The 16,966-nt window shown below is 45.3% G+C and overlaps 1 protein-coding gene across 4 annotated transcripts in view; it reads right to left on the reverse strand.

Annotated features, from left to right (window-relative positions):
* Window positions 1-3,799: 3,799 nt before the first annotated feature.
* TBX4 (T-box transcription factor 4) overlaps window positions 3,800-16,966 on the reverse strand; it is a 39,087-nt gene continuing 25,920 nt past the window's right edge. For 3 of the 4 annotated variants that reach the window (XM_075032949.1, XM_075032950.1, XM_075032951.1), the window contains exons 6-9: window positions 12,847-12,999; window positions 9,001-9,089; window positions 8,230-8,471; window positions 3,800-6,850 (exon numbers count right to left, since the gene is read on the reverse strand). In XM_075032949.1, the coding sequence (XP_074889050.1) occupies window positions 6,228-6,850; window positions 8,230-8,471; window positions 9,001-9,089; window positions 12,847-12,999 (1,107 nt within the window). In that variant the 3' untranslated portion in view covers window positions 3,800-6,227. The remainder of the gene's footprint in view (window positions 6,851-8,229; window positions 8,472-9,000; window positions 9,090-12,846; window positions 13,000-16,966) is intronic. The other variant, XM_075032952.1, reaches the window with a different exon arrangement.

Here is a 16,966-nt window from a genome sequence, read left to right on the forward strand (position 1 = left end):
CAGAGTGTGGCTGTGTCATCCATCAAACTCAACTATGTTCTGCCTCATACCTAAACCACACTGCACAGCCAAGGCTGCGAGCTGGGCTTGTTGAAAAGAAGATTAAAGGGCTGGTCTTACTATACTGAAGTCTATAAAAGTTTTCCTATTGACTTCAACAGAAATAGGACTGAGCCTGATGATTTTGGCATGAAAACATTAAAATATTCTTTTTCATCTCTGGTGAACGCTGAACTGCAGCACGCATTGTTGTCTGCATTACGTAAGATAAAGGCTGTTAAGGAGAAATAGCAGTCTTGCACATCTTGTTCTCTGCACATGTTGTTCTCTAGTAAATACTTGTCAAAGGATGCATCCATTCCTGCTGGCAGTGTCTAAGGCTTAGTACACATATTTGGCCCCGTTTCCTGCTATCAGTGTAAACCTCCCAACTAGAAGCTACATTTGTCAAATTTTGTCTTTCAGAATTGTTAAAATCATTGGTGTCCAAGTAGATGGTGCCAATATTCCACATAATTATCTTTTTAAAAAAAAACAACTTCCTCCAGTTTGTAAATACAACACCACTGAAAATATTAATCAAAACTGTAACAATGTATGGCTGAAAGCCAAAAATTAGTATTTGCTGAAAACTAAGGGAAATGGCAACAAAAAAGCCAGATGAAAAATATTGGCGTTTGCAGAATACTCATTCAGACCTCTTACCCATCAGTATTTTTCAGTGGAACAAGAGCCTTTTGACCTGTCATAGCTATTCCTTCTGTTTTCATTCCAGTGGGGTTTGCTTCTCTTTTGTTAAACAAGTTTCTAATTGACAGAAATCAAAACTCTCCTGATTTTAATTGACCTAGCTTTATCAGCCCTTTGCACTAATTAATATACTTTTTTACTTCCTTCTCTCAGGACCTGGTTCCAAAGGTGGACTCAGGCTCAGGAGTGCAACTTTCAGCCCGGAGGGTGTGCACACCCTGTGTAAATCCACCGCACGTTTGAAGAGTCAGTCTCAAAAGTAGTCAGACAGGTACTTTTGGTGGTTGTGACCGGAATACTGGTCTCTCTGGCAGAAGGCGGGTACGTGGGCTTGCTTGGCGGCCGTAACCACCTAGCACCATGGCACAAAGCTCCAAGGGTATTAACTTCCCTTGCCATTACCCAAGCAGTTTCTCAGCGGGGTTGAGCCACCCATGCCTAGTTTAATTTTAAACTTCACTTTGGTTTAAATACAACACAGGTGGGTCTATACTGCAGAGCACTGTGAATCCTAGCATGAAGCTGCTATCTAAACGCCAATGCCTACAGCGGCTGTTTTATAGGCAGAGCCCAAGGGGCAGTTTCTCTCGTGACAGTGTTTTGACATTAAAATACAGTTCATGTTGGACAAGGCTTTTTGCTTTTGTTGTACCATTCCCAATATTTTCTTCTCTTTCATTTTTAATATTAATCCTGTACTTTGTGGAAAGGAAATCGGTTCAAAACCTTATTCTCTCCACCAGCAAGTCACGGACTCATGATTTCTCTTCCAGCCTACTATCGCAGCAATAAACTCCTTCAAATCACATCGAGTTTAGGCTGCCTGTTGTCACAGTCAGGTGTACGGCATCTCGTTGGAGGAGGTCCTTAAATTAAAATATTGTAAATTTTTTTGCCATTCAAACACTACTGCAGAAACATGAGTGGCCAAGGAGAGAGGAGGTTTTTTCCTCCTGCTGGAATTTTTCACTATAACCATCCTCAGGGGAGTTCTCATCTTCAAAAGAAACATTCTTTCTACACAAGCTGCAAAAAGAATTATTTAATGACATCATAAATTAATACAGAGAGGCACAAATTTTCCAAAATGTAGAGAGAGAGAAAAAAAAAATAAGTGTTTGCCAAAAACACCCCAGCTCTTCCAGACTTAGGCCTCTCTTGAGCCTGTGAGCTGCCAATGATACCAAATTGAATGGTGGGGCTTTTGGCATGACTTAAGTTTAGCTTGTTTAAATTTTGGCAAATATGCGTATTACTCACATACTCAGCAAACTGATACAAATATTTGTTCTATTTAGAGCGAAGTCCAAACTCAGTGCTGGCATAAGTGCTGTTGGACTCGGTGGAACTACGCTTGCTTGCGCCAATATTAAATTTGGACATCTACCTTAAAGAAAAACAGAGTAAAAAAATCCCCTAACTTTTTAGGTACAGATTAGAATACATCAATGGAAAACAGACCTCGTGTGTATCCAAGTTTTCCTCGCTTGCTAATTTTTGCCTTAATCTGATTTGAAATGGACCTAGTTTTTCTGCACTTGGATTGCCATTCCCTGCTACGCTGCAACAAGCCGTCTAACCAGAGCTAGAGCTGAAAAAGCTTCCCCACACGTGAAGTTCTCCACATTCTTGAGAAGTCAAAGCTCTTTAAACTGTAATAAATCAAGCCCGGACACAGTAAGCATACTTGATCTATTTTAATGCTGTGCAGGTTGTTGGGATATTTTTTTTTTAATGATGTCCACAGTTTAGTGTTTCTGATTTGAAAAACAAATAGACCAAATCCTCAAGGATACTTTGCTATTGCTGCGCTCTCTGTTGCTGAATGCCCACAGCTGGGCGGCACGCTGCCAGGCAGGCATCACCGGGAATGATGCTGCACAGCCGGGTGCTTGACAGGGAGTCGCACGCTCGGTGACTGCCAAACCTACCCAGATGTGAAATGCAGAAGAAATGAAATGGAACCTGGGTGCCTCATCTGGCCAGACCAGTGCCGCCCACCTTGCCCATGAGCTTGCTCTTGGAATTGGATACAGAAACAGGTTAGAAATTTTGTAATGCAAAAAAAAAACCCACCCAACAAACAAAACCAAAAAAGAACAGCACATTTTTATTTCATGAATTAATACAACCAGAATGTGCTTCAGAGATGTGCTAGCTATGGGTCTGTGCTCAGGTCGAATGTGATATGGAAGCTGACCGCTATTTAATGCTATCTAAATGCTCTTAAAAATGTCATGTAGGAGTGGGATCCCACTAACTTAACTTTAGCTATTTAGAAATGGGAAATCTAGTCTAAGTGGCTGAGCTAGATTCCTCTCTGAGTGGAAAAAGATCATCAGTACAGAATGATTCATCCCGTTTTAATCTAAATGTCTGATCTCTCTGCATTGACTATAAAAGGAGCCCAGATGACCAGATTAGCATATACCCAAATTTTGCACATTGATGTGCTAACTCAGCCTTTTACAATCAGGTCTTGTACTTGCAAATATCCTGTCCTATTTTCATAACTAAAAGTTTGTTATTTGCCATAGGGTTTCACAAGGCACACACTCAGCTCCAGTGGCTGGCTTGGGACTGAGCCTCGGCTGTGCCCTTTACGAAGGCTGGCAGCACTGCCTGCTGTGTGCTCGCAAGTTAAAACTTGGATTAGTTACATGTTCAAGTCTCCTCTACATCCTCTCCATTAACTGAAAGCTGGAACAATTCTTACAGGAGTTACTTTTTACACTGCCTTAAATCTATAAATATTGCATTGGTGAGCAGACGGTATATGAAAAATGGTTAAAAATAGAAGCAATGATTATTCATTAAACATAACATTGTTATTCTGTTAATCATATTTGTAATACAGGCAAAAGATCCAGTCTAGCTTGTCATTTGGACTCTGGACCGCTGACCCCATTAATTTTTAGGTTATAGTGGCAGCATTTGTCTCGTTTAGTGTTGATTCAGTGTCACTATGAGAAATGAACTGAGCATTTCAAATTATGGGTAGTGACACCCTCAGACCTCTCCCCCCGCCTCCAACCTTTAATTCTTCACTATTGTCACTGTAACTGATCTGCCCGTAAGTACTGGAACATCATTTTCATGCTCCTGTTATCGGGCCAGTGGCTGCTTTTAACTTAGCCTAGTAGTGCTCGGTGTATTCGGATCAGTTCATGTGTCCATTAAAATAAAAGAAACATGACCTATCACAAACAAACCAAAACCCCTTTAGTCTTGCAGTGGGCAGTTAAAGTTTGATAGTGTAGCTTTGAGATGGTAAAAAAAGGGTCAAATGTGCACCTTGGGAAAGTGTGAGATTGGTATACTCGGACAGTAGGAGACAGAAGAGAGACGAGGCATCCAGTAATTCACCATGGAACATTTTTATGCTAATTATTGAAATGCACCCAGAGACAGCTTATAGTAGTAAAATGACTTTATGTTCTGATATGTAAAATAAAATGTCCATGCTATGTAACAAACATTTAAAAATTCCATACCACCTGTATCTAATGTGGTTTCTAATAAAGATTTATCTGTAGTATATATGTTTTTTTATCTAACCAATTCTTAGTTTTTACATCAAAGGTGTGTAATAAAAAAATCTTAAATAGATGTCTTTCCAAAAAAACCTTGCAACATTCATTTTTATTAAGTATTTTGTTCGTAAAAAGCAAAGCTGAATTGGACACGTGGCCTGCATTTGTGATATATATATATTTTTTTATATATATATATATAATATATATGTATATAAATAGCTATTCAGCATGCAAAAATTGTAGTGATTTCCAAAATCTGATTACAAAATCCACACCAGTCACACACATTGTCTGCTGAATGGGTGTATGAGATTGTCCTGGTTGAAACGTGACTTCCACTTTAGTGGCCCTCAGGGTCCTCGCTGCAAGCAGCTGCCCTCATCCATCAGCCTCTCTTCATTGGAATGGATTCATCAAAATGCAGAAGTACGTCCCGACTTCCAAATTTGTATTTCAGCTTTTTTTGCCTTTGCCCATTTGGGAAGCGGGGGCCGGGGGAGGGGGGCGGGGGGAACCCCCGCTGCGCATGACTAAATCTTAAATATTGCACTCTTTAGTGGAACCAAACTGCCAGCATCACCTCTGTGTTGCCATCCCTTGGGACACCATCGCCTGGGAGCTCAGCGGGATGGACACACTGCAGACCGGAGGAGGATGCATCCCAGCTCAGGAGTTTTTTGGGTGAAGGCAACAGGAGTTTCGTTCCAGAAAGAGCGCAGCTTGCTTTCCCACGCGAGGCTGTTTCGCGCCGTGGCTGTCGCCGAGTGATCCCTCCTTACCTCGCAGGGACGGTCCGGAAGGCAAAGCCAGCGCTGAAGGAGTCAGTTCAAGATACTTCCACAGTAAACAATAGTAGCAATGTATACACTGGTTACAGATTTTTACCTGTTCTACAAATATTTGTACACTGTAAAGCCTGACAGGTAATGGGCAGTCTTCCCACCCCACCCCACAATTAAGAAAATATTCCTCTATGCCTCCTTTATGCTGAAAACAATTCTTTCCGAGTTAGCTGCAAAAGAAAAAAAACATAGCACAAAAGGCGCATTTCAGCTGAATACGAAAGAAATCAAGGACCAGCAAATACAGAAATTGTTTCTGGAAAGTAGCGACTTTTAAGCTTAAACTTCATAAATATATTGCAATAAGCAAGTGTGATTCAATCAACGGATGGGAGTCTGAAGACACTGGGTGTGTTCCTAACGCTGCAATTAATTTGCTGTTTGGCCTCGGGCATAACGCTTCACCTCCTCATTTCCCACAGCCACAAACGATGGCGTTGTGGGGAGAAGAAGAGACATTTGTGCATCGGTGCCTTCTCCTCTCCGCGCCATGGCACGAACCCTGCGCTGCGCCGGGGAGGTACCGGAGCGGCACCGCAGCTCCCTGACCCCACCGCTGAGCCTCCCCGCAGGCCCCTGTGCTCCTACAGCTCCGTCACTTCCAGAGGAAGGAGTAATTTCTACAGATAAAAAGAGCTAAAGAAGTGCTGCTACAGCAGTCCTTGAACTACGCAACCGAACGGATCACTTTTTCCTTTGAGTTTTGGGATGCTGTGACTTCATGAATGAAGTACCATGAAAGTGAAGCTCGTATCTTTCCCAAATAGCCAAAATTTGCTCATGGATGTTTAATATTACGAGCAAAAGAAAATGACTAGCTACTTCACTTGTTAGTCATGAAGATGGTTTCTACTGGATCAGTAACGAAGACGCGAGAATTAATTTATTCGGGAGTCAGTAAGAGACTGATGAATCCAGCCCACCAAGACAGGAGATGGAATTCTCTGTGTGTCTGAAGACACGAGCTCTTCACCCACTCAAATCCCTCTGGAAATGCACATTTGTCTCACCGAAGTGCAAGTTACCCACAGGTATCAACACTGATTGAACACTGTCCTGGAGCAGTAACGCTGGCTGTGGCATCGCTTGGCTGTCAGAGTCATCCGTCAGTCCAGTTCTCCACAGTCCCCATCCCTGAATGATACTGCAGCGACGACTCCCTCGACAAGGAAAAGCTTTGTGAGTACAGGAATTCGTTCGCCGCGTTTAGGTGCGGAGAGGGGGGTTTTCTCTCGCACACAGATGGGTGCACCCTTTCCCTCGGGAAAGATGAAGAAGGAACGCGCTCCCGAACCTGAGACTGGGACAGCTGGTTGTAGACACTGAAGTGGCTGTTACCTGGTGGCTGCGAGCCTTGACCCGTGATGGACGGGAGCCGCGGCATCATGGTGGTGGCAGTAAAATGAGCAGGGAAAGGCTGGTAAGGGACAGTTTCCATTGTCTGAACACTGTAGCTGGTGTAAGGTGCGACAGAAGTCCACATATTGCAGCTCAAGGGGGGAGGCGGAGGCGGCAAGTCGTCCACCGTTGAGACACCAGCAATTTCAGGCCCAGAACCAGAGTACATGCACGCTTCCCTCGGAGCCACCTCGCTGCAGTAGGAAGGGCTTAGCATCTGCTGGTCGTACGGAGGTGGGGAACGGAAATAGTGATCGTCTCCTACGGAAGAGGAGGCTTCCAGGTAGGAGCGTTTGCAGGGCAGGTCCAGGTGCCGAGCACTTTCTGCGAACAAAATAAAAAAATGCACGTTCAGGAGCAGCTCCCAGAGCCACGGCCGGCGTTTAACAGCAATCTGCTAAGAGCCCCGCATGGTTTTATGGAGTCCCCTTAGAAGCCGAGCATGCAATCTGTGATTATTTCCCTAGACAACTGGTGCTCTTTTTCAGATTAATCCAGTTAAACCATTTTAGTTCGGAAAGACAATGTACAACATCAAAAAGACATTGTGTTGCAAATGTCAGGCTAATCCCCTCGGCCTCAAAGCACTCTGGTGACATTTATCAGGCTAAGTGAGTGACTTGGGCTACTATTCTCACATCAGAGATTACTTCACGTTCATCCAGATAACAGAGGTCCCTGACGCTCTTGCAGTGTTACTCCTGACAAATTCAAGATGTCTCTTAGAAGGTCTTATCGCAGCCTGCCTTCCTGTCATTGCAAAAATGACTATACATTTCCCAGATATTCATGTCAAAAGCTGCAGAAATATTTCCAGATAAAGGAGCCCTTTCCCAGTCATCAGTCCTTCCCCTCAGCTTTATGCTGAGAAGCTGTAGCCCCTCTCCTACAGATTACGGTGACCGTGGCTGCGTTTACCAGCAGCTTTCTGTTAGTTGTTAGGAATATTCTCTGGATGAATTAGCGAATACATCTGCAGATTAAACATCTGCTAAAATTACACATTTGCCTCGCAGTCCTCATTAGTGGTGCTGCTAGATTCTTCATTTGCCCATGATCAGAGGATTCTCACAGCTTAAATAAATTAGCGGCCGATGAGACATGCAAATAGAAGGATTTTCTTCTGTGCAAAATTTTTCCATTTAACTTAAAACATGCCGTGATCTCATCTGATGCTGGACTAAAAGGAAGAGAATGTAGTTACAGCTCACTTAAACTTGAGAGCTAGTGGATAAGAAGAAAGGGATGCTTACACCCAGCTACCACAGTCTCACTAATCTGCAGACATTGAGAGAATTGCTAATGGCTTTGCCCTGGAAAAGTGCTGAATGTGTATAACTTCATTAAGGCTAATAATGGCAGTGTCAGAACGTCTCAGGATAGATAAGGCCTCCTCCAAACAATTACTAATTCAGCTGATTCTAACAGTGGATAATTTTCCAGTGTAGCTTCGTGCCGTTTGAATTATGCATTCTGGTTCTTTTTTTCGGCTCTGACTCAGAGTCTGAATTTGCCTTCTATGGGACAAAACCGCTCTCAGCTCTTGGGCCCCGACCCTCCAAAACACTCTGATCACATCAGTATCTTTAAGATCAAGGCCTAAGAGATCGATCCGAACTGGAATTAGTGATAAGAAGTCTTTCAGTGCTCGTGCTCTTAGGTTTATTTGCTATCATATTTTTCTAGCTGTAAACTCGAGTTACCTCTTCTTTTTAGGCAATGATAGAAGAGCCCTGAATCTCTCTGTGCTGTGAAGGTGTTGAGTGGCAGATCTTGAGTATCTGAAGCTGCAAACTGCATGTGAGCACCATTCTCATACTGATAATGTTGAAGGGTCTGGTGATTCCCATGAAGTGGGTTAACATCTGGCTTTGTTGAAAGCTGGCCATGACTGGACACCAACCTCTGCCTCATGATGCTTTTGGAAATTACTGGATATTCTTTGCTGAAAGAGGTGAGAAAAATTATTACCAGTTAGACAGCAATCAGCATTAAGAGAAAGATGAAATATTAGTTTGGCTTCCCTAGAGCATCTCCATCCAATGACTTCAACGCCCTCTGCCAAATACAATGAACTCACACTCATCACGCTCTGCTGGGTGTGGGCAAGTATTACGACAACACACAGAGCGTGTTGCTGAATTACAGGAGGAGCTTTTTAGGGGTATAAATAGCGTTTAAAGCCCTAATGCCCTCAAGCACAAGAAAATGTGATGCCCCCCGCAGCGTAGGCACCTTTTAACTTCTTCTTCTCCAAAGAGGTGCCGCACGTTAGTAGCAGAATGAGGATTAAAGCCCAGCGGTAAGGCTGTATTTCTGCACAGGCTCTGAAGGGTGAGCTGGCTGGCCGTGTGTCGGACACCGCCTGCCCATAGCGGCTGCCCGGGTCGAGCGTACCCACGCACACACGCGTGCACAGGCGTGCACGCTGCAGCAGCTCCCCGACCCCGCTGAGCACCTCCTCGCTGCCGTACCTTTGCAGTCGTGCCACGCGCAGGTCGCTGTCGTCGCTCCCCCTGAATCCCTTGGCAAAGGGGTTGTTTTCGATTTTCAGCTGGGTTATCTTTAAAAGAACGAAATCAAGCATAAAGCGTTTTGAAAATAGGTCAGACCAAAAGGCGCAGCAGCAGGTCTGAGGCCGTAGGTCTCCAGGTGCCCTGTCCTCGGTGACACCCCGCGAAATGCAGAGGCCATGAGAGTTTCAGCCATCTAAAGACATGGCGGCAGAGACGGCGTTTCTGCATTCGCCGCTGAGAGAAACTGCGCTGTGAAGTTTGGTGCTGGATCTTGCAGAAGCAGCTTTTAAAGCTGACAAAATTGCTGATTATTAATGAGGACAGGAATGCAAATTTCCTTAAGTCTAGGCTCTTGTTAGCGAGAATATATTTGTCTGATTTAAAAGAAGATTTCCTATGTCTCCATATTAGAGAGCCCTATTCTTTATGGCATGGCTCTCCCTCATTCCCATAACAATTTTATATATCTTTACATTCTTCATTCAGTCGTTTTTCCTCTGTGAAAAGACTCATAGCTCAAATAAATAGTGAATTCTCTTTGGGCAAGGGAAAGTTGCTGCCTTTTGCAAGGACTGCCTTTCCCCCCAGGAGCTGCAGTGTATTAAAAGGGTCAAAATGCCTTAGAATTCACTTAGACCAGACTTAATTTTGATGGAGCTCAGCTTTTGTGAGGGAGCTGTGAAAGCTCTGCCATTTCATGAAAATTCTGTTAAAAACAGTTATGTGTGAAATTTCCTTTAAAAATATTCACTAGTTCATCCATCTTACAGCGCCAGTAAATATAGTTTTCCATTGCCAACGCTGCCGCCCGATCCCTTCCCTTTGTAAGGCAAGTACAAACCAAAGCCATACAATGGTCAGGAATGCCAGGAAGAGGTACTTGGTTGTCCAGTGAAAAAATGCAAATAAACCGCCTCTTTAACAAAGGATTTTGTAAAGGCAAACAAGTAGTGAACAAGATCATCTGAGCGGGTCTCAGGAGCTGCAAAATGCCAGAACAGCACCGGAACATTTGTAGGGACACAGGAGCTCCTAAAAATATCCCTTGTCCGCCTCCCAAAGAGATGTACGTGTGTCTGCGCACAACCATATACCTGAGGCTCTTTGACAGTAAAGTTACAGACAGGTCTAGCACATAGTACAAAGAAAATGGGTCAAAACCAGGTCTTATTAATGTCCTTCCCTCCTAAGGGACGCCAGTGGGTAGGATCATCTCCTTGGGCATCTGCTTGTCACTGAAAAGACCTTTTCCAGGAGGAGGAGAGGTGAGGACGCGGACCTCCCTGCGGACCCACTGCCCTCAGGTCCCCGCTGTGTCCGAGGCAGCGCAGCCCTGCTCCCCCCCGCAAGCCGGCCGCGGGCTTGCACCAGCCTGCATCCCATTTTAGGGGCGAGGATAACAAGCAAGTTCTGCGTTCGGATCATTTTGCGAGAGTGTCGCTATAACTAACAACTATGCTTTTAGCAATGCTGAAAAATATCCCTTACCAAAAAAACTCCTGAGAAAACATCTGGCCGGTATCTGTGATGGAGAAGGAAGGTGGTGACATGTGAATTCAACCATCCTTGAGGGATCGAGCTTTTCCTCTCTGCTCCCACAGTGGCTCCAGGGTAGCTCCCAATCAGCTGATGAACCACAAGAAGCGTAGGGCCCTTCCTAACCCACAGCCTGACGTCAGGTTTGTAGAACTTAATTTAATTTTATTATTTAGTGACTGTGGTTTTCCTCTGACTTGAGCAGAATCGGGGCTTCGGTCCCTCCTTGCCGCCTTTCCCTGGCTTCATCCTACCCAGGAGGGAGTTTGGGGTAAACACCTACACCTTCCTCACCGACCTGTACTTAGGGGTAACCTCTATCATCAGCTTTCCATCTCTGGGAGCCCACAGTCAGCTCCGTAACCACGACTCTCATTTTTTGTTTAGAAAGACGATTGTTCGCAAGGACACTTCTTGCTAGCAGGGTATTTCTGAGCTAAAAATAGTTCAGTGGTTTGTTTTTTCAAACAGATACCCAGACTATGTTTTTAATTGTTAATGCCTAAGAGAATAAGGAAAACCATTCGGCTACTTCTCTGAGGTTGTGATTTTCTCGAGACCACAGTGAGGTCGCGGCGAGACCTTCTGCCTCCCGCTTCTCGGCTGCAGACCGCCCTGCTCCCCCCCCGCCGGGCAGCATCCAACCCCCCCCAGCCTACAGACCGCAGAGCAAGAGCTGGGCTGCTCCTCGCAGCATCTTCGCAAAAGAATTGGGACATTTTCCCTAAACTTGTCGGGTCCGCTCTGTGCTGCTGCTCAGCCAGCTACCGCCTCCCCGCCCCCCCCCCCCCCCCCCCCCGCAGTGGTTGTATGGCAATGACAGTGGAAGTGTTAAGTTTATGAAGCACTTTGGGAACCTTAGGGATGAAAGGCACTATTGACACGCGAGACATTTTAAGTAGGTATTAAATAAGCTCTTTCGAGCCTTTTTTGGTTAACCATGTTTGGGCAACTGGTCATTTTACACCAGCTGCTACAACTTCTCAAACAGGATTCACTTCAGTGTCCAAATAGGGACTTCTTCCCCCCTCTCCATCTTCCCATAACACACACATCCATGTTTCTGCTCTGAGCCTTTTAACTGGCTCACTAATTGCAAAATCTTGCAAGGGCTCTATGTTTCAAGCATCAAAGGGCATACAGGCATCCTGCTTGGGAGGAAAAGGTCTGGTCAGCTTATTGGGGAGGAAGAATTTCACATATGTTCCTGTTCCTGTAGTATTTTCCTATGAATGCGTAGAAAAGGAGTTGATACAGTAACACGTGGCCGATTTCACATTTGGGGTGACAGGAGGGCTCCGGTGGTGCTACTTCACTCTGCACCTTTATTTATGAACCCTGATGTACTTTAAAAACTCCCATTAATCTTCATACAGCCCCGCAGTCGGACTTCACCGTTAGGAAAACTGCGGGGGAGCAGGAACTTGCGCAAAGGCAGGCAAATCGGTAGCAGGATTGAAAACGGAGCCTTGCCATCCCCTGCCTGCCATCCTCTCCCCTCCCTGCCCCGGTGACGATGCACACAATGTCACGGGGAGGTGACAATTAAATCCATTCTGCTGGTAACCTGGGCTGGCAAAATCCTCAGAGAGAACACTACCCACTGCTGCCACCACCAAAATGCTCCAAAAAGAAGAGGAAGCCAACCCCTACAATACACGGGTATCTGTGACACACACCCAAAGTGCAGAACCAAGCCCTTTGTATTTTATATTCGCCCAAAACAAACCCAAACCCCCTCCTGCCTTCATGTGCTAACCACAGAGCAGGCTCTTAGCTGCGTTTTTATGGTTACATTCCTCGTATGTCTCACTAAATACACATACTATAATTACTTTTCACTGTAGATTTATGAGCAAGCTTTACTGGTCATTATTAGATTTGCTTGCTGTTTTGAATGACATCTTAGCGTTTCTGAGCACGCCAATTCATTAGTGTCTGGACTCGCAGGGTTTGCCAAGATATTGTTACCCAACGACGTTCATGCTGCTCCTTAGCTGCATCCTCTGGCTCGTCACTCTTGCTTAATGCTGGGATGGAAACTTGTCTTTTGAAGCTGGCATTTTCTGCTGCACAATAGCAGCATAATAGGCTTTCCCCCCTCCCTCCGAGCAAACAGATCCTGCTCATCAAAGCCCAGCACCGCAGCGACATCGCTGCGCCGCTGTCATTTGGAAGAACATTTCACAGCCATTGGTAGCAGAGGGCTGCGAGTCGCGAAAGCCCGCGAGCAGAAATTAAGCACCTTTAGCCAGGAAAGCACCCTACCTTGTGATTCTGGTAGGAAGTCACCGATATAAAGGACGTCTCTGGAAAAACGTGGGTGCAGAAGGCTGTGTTCTTCGACCCGAAAGCATTGTTCTCGTCCGCCTTCACAATATGCAGTCGTGGTTGGTATTTATGCATTGAATTAAGAATGATCTGAAAAACAATTGATGCTAAAGTGAGAAATCCAATTTAAAAAAAAACAAAAACAAGACAGATTTTACTAGTGGGACACAAAAGCCCGCTAGTGCTCAGCTTTAGCTTTGCTTTCAAATTAGAGGGGAAAATTACATTATATAAATGCACATGAACCAAGACAGAAAGGGTATCTGCTGCTCTGGCAAGCAGAACTGAACTTAAAGCTTTCCTGGTAAACCCTCATTTTCTTATTGCTATTGGATAGAGTCAGTCTGGGTGGAAAAAAAGTCATAAATTTTTTTCCCAGCTCATGCTGAAGCTGTACAATATATATAATTCACCAGCAGACTGGTCCATAAAGATTCCTAATAAATACTTTACTGAGCTGAAAAATACACAGTTTAGCAGAGGCAAAAAAAAAAAATCACACAAACCACAGGAAAAAAAAAAAAAAAAAGCCAAGCTATTTTTGTTTTATCTGCTGGTAAAAGAAAACTACAAAAGAGGAGATTTTTTTTTTTTTTTTTTTTTTCCTTTTCCTCGTATTTGTGGAGCGGCTCCACACGGGTGGCTGGGTCCGGGCACCCCGTGGCTCCTGCCCTCCTCTCGAGTCTCTGGGAGCGAGAGGCAAAAGCCAGCCAAGTGCTTTTTTTACGGCGGGGGCTAGGGGAGGCGAGGAAGCGCTGAGGTCCAGCGGGGATGGCACGGCCCGGGCTCGGGCCAGCGCAGGGCTGCTCTGATGGAGCCTTACGAGAGGGGCTGCCCGTCCCAGCCTGGCCCCGCAGCATCGCTCTTCCACAAAGAAGGGATGTGCTACAGAAGAAAATGGTTTTAAGAAATGGAATTTCTTTTAAGAACTGGGATGGTTTTAAGAAAAGCCTTTATTCTTTTTACTGGGCAAAGAAGAAATACTGCTTTCTTCTCGTTTTCTTGGCACAACCCTTTTCAATCTCTTCTTCCCTCTCCCAAAATGGGCTAATTGAGTCCGTCCTCCCCAAGCCCGGCTGGTCCTAGAGGCGAGGGCATCTCCAGCCAGGTCACGTCCATCCCCGAGGGAGACACGGGCAAAGGGCCAAGTGAGGAAGACTGCGGTGGGAGGTGTCTGCAGCCGGTGGTAGAGAAACGGGCAGATAGAAGATGGATGGGTGGGCGGGTGGACAGATGTCCATGACGCAGCGGAGCAGCATCAGTTTACGCTCATTGTGGGTTTAGCCGATATTTTAAATGAAGATTACTAAGAAACAGGAGGCATTTGCTCCGTGATGGGCTTTTGCGTTCAGGAAGCCTTTCTATTTCGTGCCCCTCCATGCCGAGGAGGGCTCGCAGCAGCAGCGCGGCTCCGTGCGCTCCAGCTGGGACGGGAGGCAGCGTAGGGAGCTTGTGCTCTTTAAACCCCTTCGTCTGGCTGCACGTAACTCTGCCCACAGTAGCTGGCTGCATTATATACCACTTAAATGCAATTTTTATTGTTGACGTTTTCCAGACAACCCTCCCTGCTCCCCAAGAGAGAGAATGAGGAATTTTTGGCATTTTATCAGCTTTGCATCAAGTCTCTTAACCACTTTGCGGCTGTTGATGTGCAGGGTGTAGATCTGAGAGGGTCGGCTCAGGTTTGGGTTTGGAGCCTTTTCTTTCCTTTCATGTATCAGCCACTCGTAAAACAAAGCCAAGATGAATAATGCCAGAGGGCCGAGACTTTCATAAGAAGGGGCATTTTAATTTTCGGTAATTAAGAGTTGAGCCAAGTTGATAAATAATGGTTGTCTGGAGCAGAAGCTGGGGTGTGCTAAGCTCTCCTCACCGCCTGTCCCTGCCTGCCCAGGTCTAGCAAGGACAGGTCACTTTTTTTCCCCAGAGTCAGAGCAAGCCAACAGCAGGATGAAGAAAACAATCTTAAACTGAGATTTCCAAAGGGAAAAAAATTAGAAGCCCACGTTTCGATACGCTCTGGATGAATAGTCTGTATTTCCCCTTCAAAGTAGTATCCACTGGGCTAACCCTTAAAAATCTTTTTCTGTTTTTTATATACCCTCTTTAAACCCGAAGTGTCCAGACAATTTCTAAAATGAACAAGACATTACTTTTTGGAGCCTGACAGACACATGCAGGAAAGGATTTCTGACAGATGCTCAAAGTTACAGCTGTGACTGCAAACCTGCCTGGAGATCCAACATGAACTGCTTGATAGCTGTAGGATGTTTGGCGGGGGGAACCCTAAATGGTTTAATTTAGCCACTGGATTTACAAGGTTGGACATTTCTGTCCCTTGCACCGAAGTGAGTATCTGCCCACATGTCTCAGTGTAAGTACCCGTTGGAAAGTGCCGAATTTCTTTGAGTGCGCGACCATGAAAGGAGACACCCCCCTCCTTGAGATGTGCCAGATCAAAGCCGAACAGCCATCACTGAGCACGAAATGTGATTAATAGATGCGAGAACCGCAGAGTGCTGCAGTTAGTTAACTTCATCAAGTCAGTGTCCACGGACGCGGATGAGGAACAGCTTCCAGCCAAGCAAAGCCCCGTAAAAATACGCCATTCTCATATGATGAAAAAAAAAAAATCCCTTCAGTGACTTGGCAGAGCGGTCAGCGTGCCAGGTTGGGGATGAAAATGGGAAGTCGTGGTGCTGTTTTGGACAGCCTCCCTGTGCCTGCTGCATGGGTGATTCCTCGCATCTTTTTTGGGGTGCAGCGACCACTCACGACCAACATTTCACAGGCTTGAAAAGAAGAACTCGTGTACAGAGGCTGCGTCTGCACACGCTTCCTCCTTACTTGTGCTCGGTGTAAGCCTCATGCATTCAAAAACCCTACAAATCATTCAGAAAAGCCTCCCAACCCTTAGTGGCAAAACACTGTGCCTGTGCAAAGGGAAATGCCAACAATTCAGGCTAAATAGTTTTCAAGGCTGCTGTGGAAAACTGGTCACTGCCTAAAAATACACAAAATAAATGTAAATTCCACTCCGATGACGAACATCAGTGGAAAGAGTAACTTAAAGAATTGTGTCAAAAATGAGAAGTATTTTAATTGACGGGACAGAGCATGGCTGCTGCTGGTCGGTGCTGGGCAGGCAGGGCTTCCGCAGCAGCACTGGGCAGGACAGAAGGTGGTGTAGGAGCTCTCAGCCTCAAAGATGATGCTAAAACAATAACTTTCTCTTTTCCTGTACTTATCTTTTTCATTGCAAGGGCACGGGGAGATTAAGTCAGTGTCAGACACTGTCACACGCATTTTTAAATTGTTTTCAGTATGAAATGGAGATAGTTTGAAATAGGTTAGCTACTAAAAAAGAAACGGTGTTTGCCTTGTCTTGCCATGGAAAATAGTTACTGGTGTGTGTGTTAGAGGAGAATTTTAATGTGACAAAGGACAAGGATACAAAGTTAGTAAGGGAAACAAGCATTTCTTGAGCAGCACTGAGGCACACTGGCTTAGTAACTGAGAGCCTCTCTCTCTGCAACTTGGTGATTTTGTCTATTTGCCTATGAAAGAAACAGCTCAGCTTGCATGAAATGGTGGCACACTTAGGAGTCTAATAAATACAATTTTTCTTCTGTATTAAAAAAAAAAAACCACAGAAAAAAATCCAGCAAAAGGTAAATTAAACAGATATCCCAACCAGCCTCCTCAAATTAGATGGACAACCCCAAATTTAGGAAGTGGATCTTGGCTTGACAGCCCAACATGGGCCCCCATGGGGATGCCATCTCCCACCACCACCACACAAGCGCTATCTTTGCCTGGAAAATACACATTTTCTGGAAACAAAACAGCTGCTAAAAATTAAAATATCCGTGTGGGTAACAGCAATGTTCATCTTTAAGAGCATCACCATGGATGGCACCAAAAAGCTGTAATGAGCCACCTGCGCCGCGGCGGGTCCCAATGGTGGGGACCCTCCTCGGGCTGCGCCAGGCGAGACCCAAACATCTCCTCTAGTCGTTGAGAAACATTTTACATCTCTGGCCTCCCAGGGCGGTCA

This window comes from Buteo buteo, chromosome 7 (assembly GCF_964188355.1).
Source record: "Buteo buteo chromosome 7, bButBut1.hap1.1, whole genome shotgun sequence".
NCBI classification, from domain to species: Eukaryota; Metazoa; Chordata; class Aves; order Accipitriformes; family Accipitridae; genus Buteo; species Buteo buteo.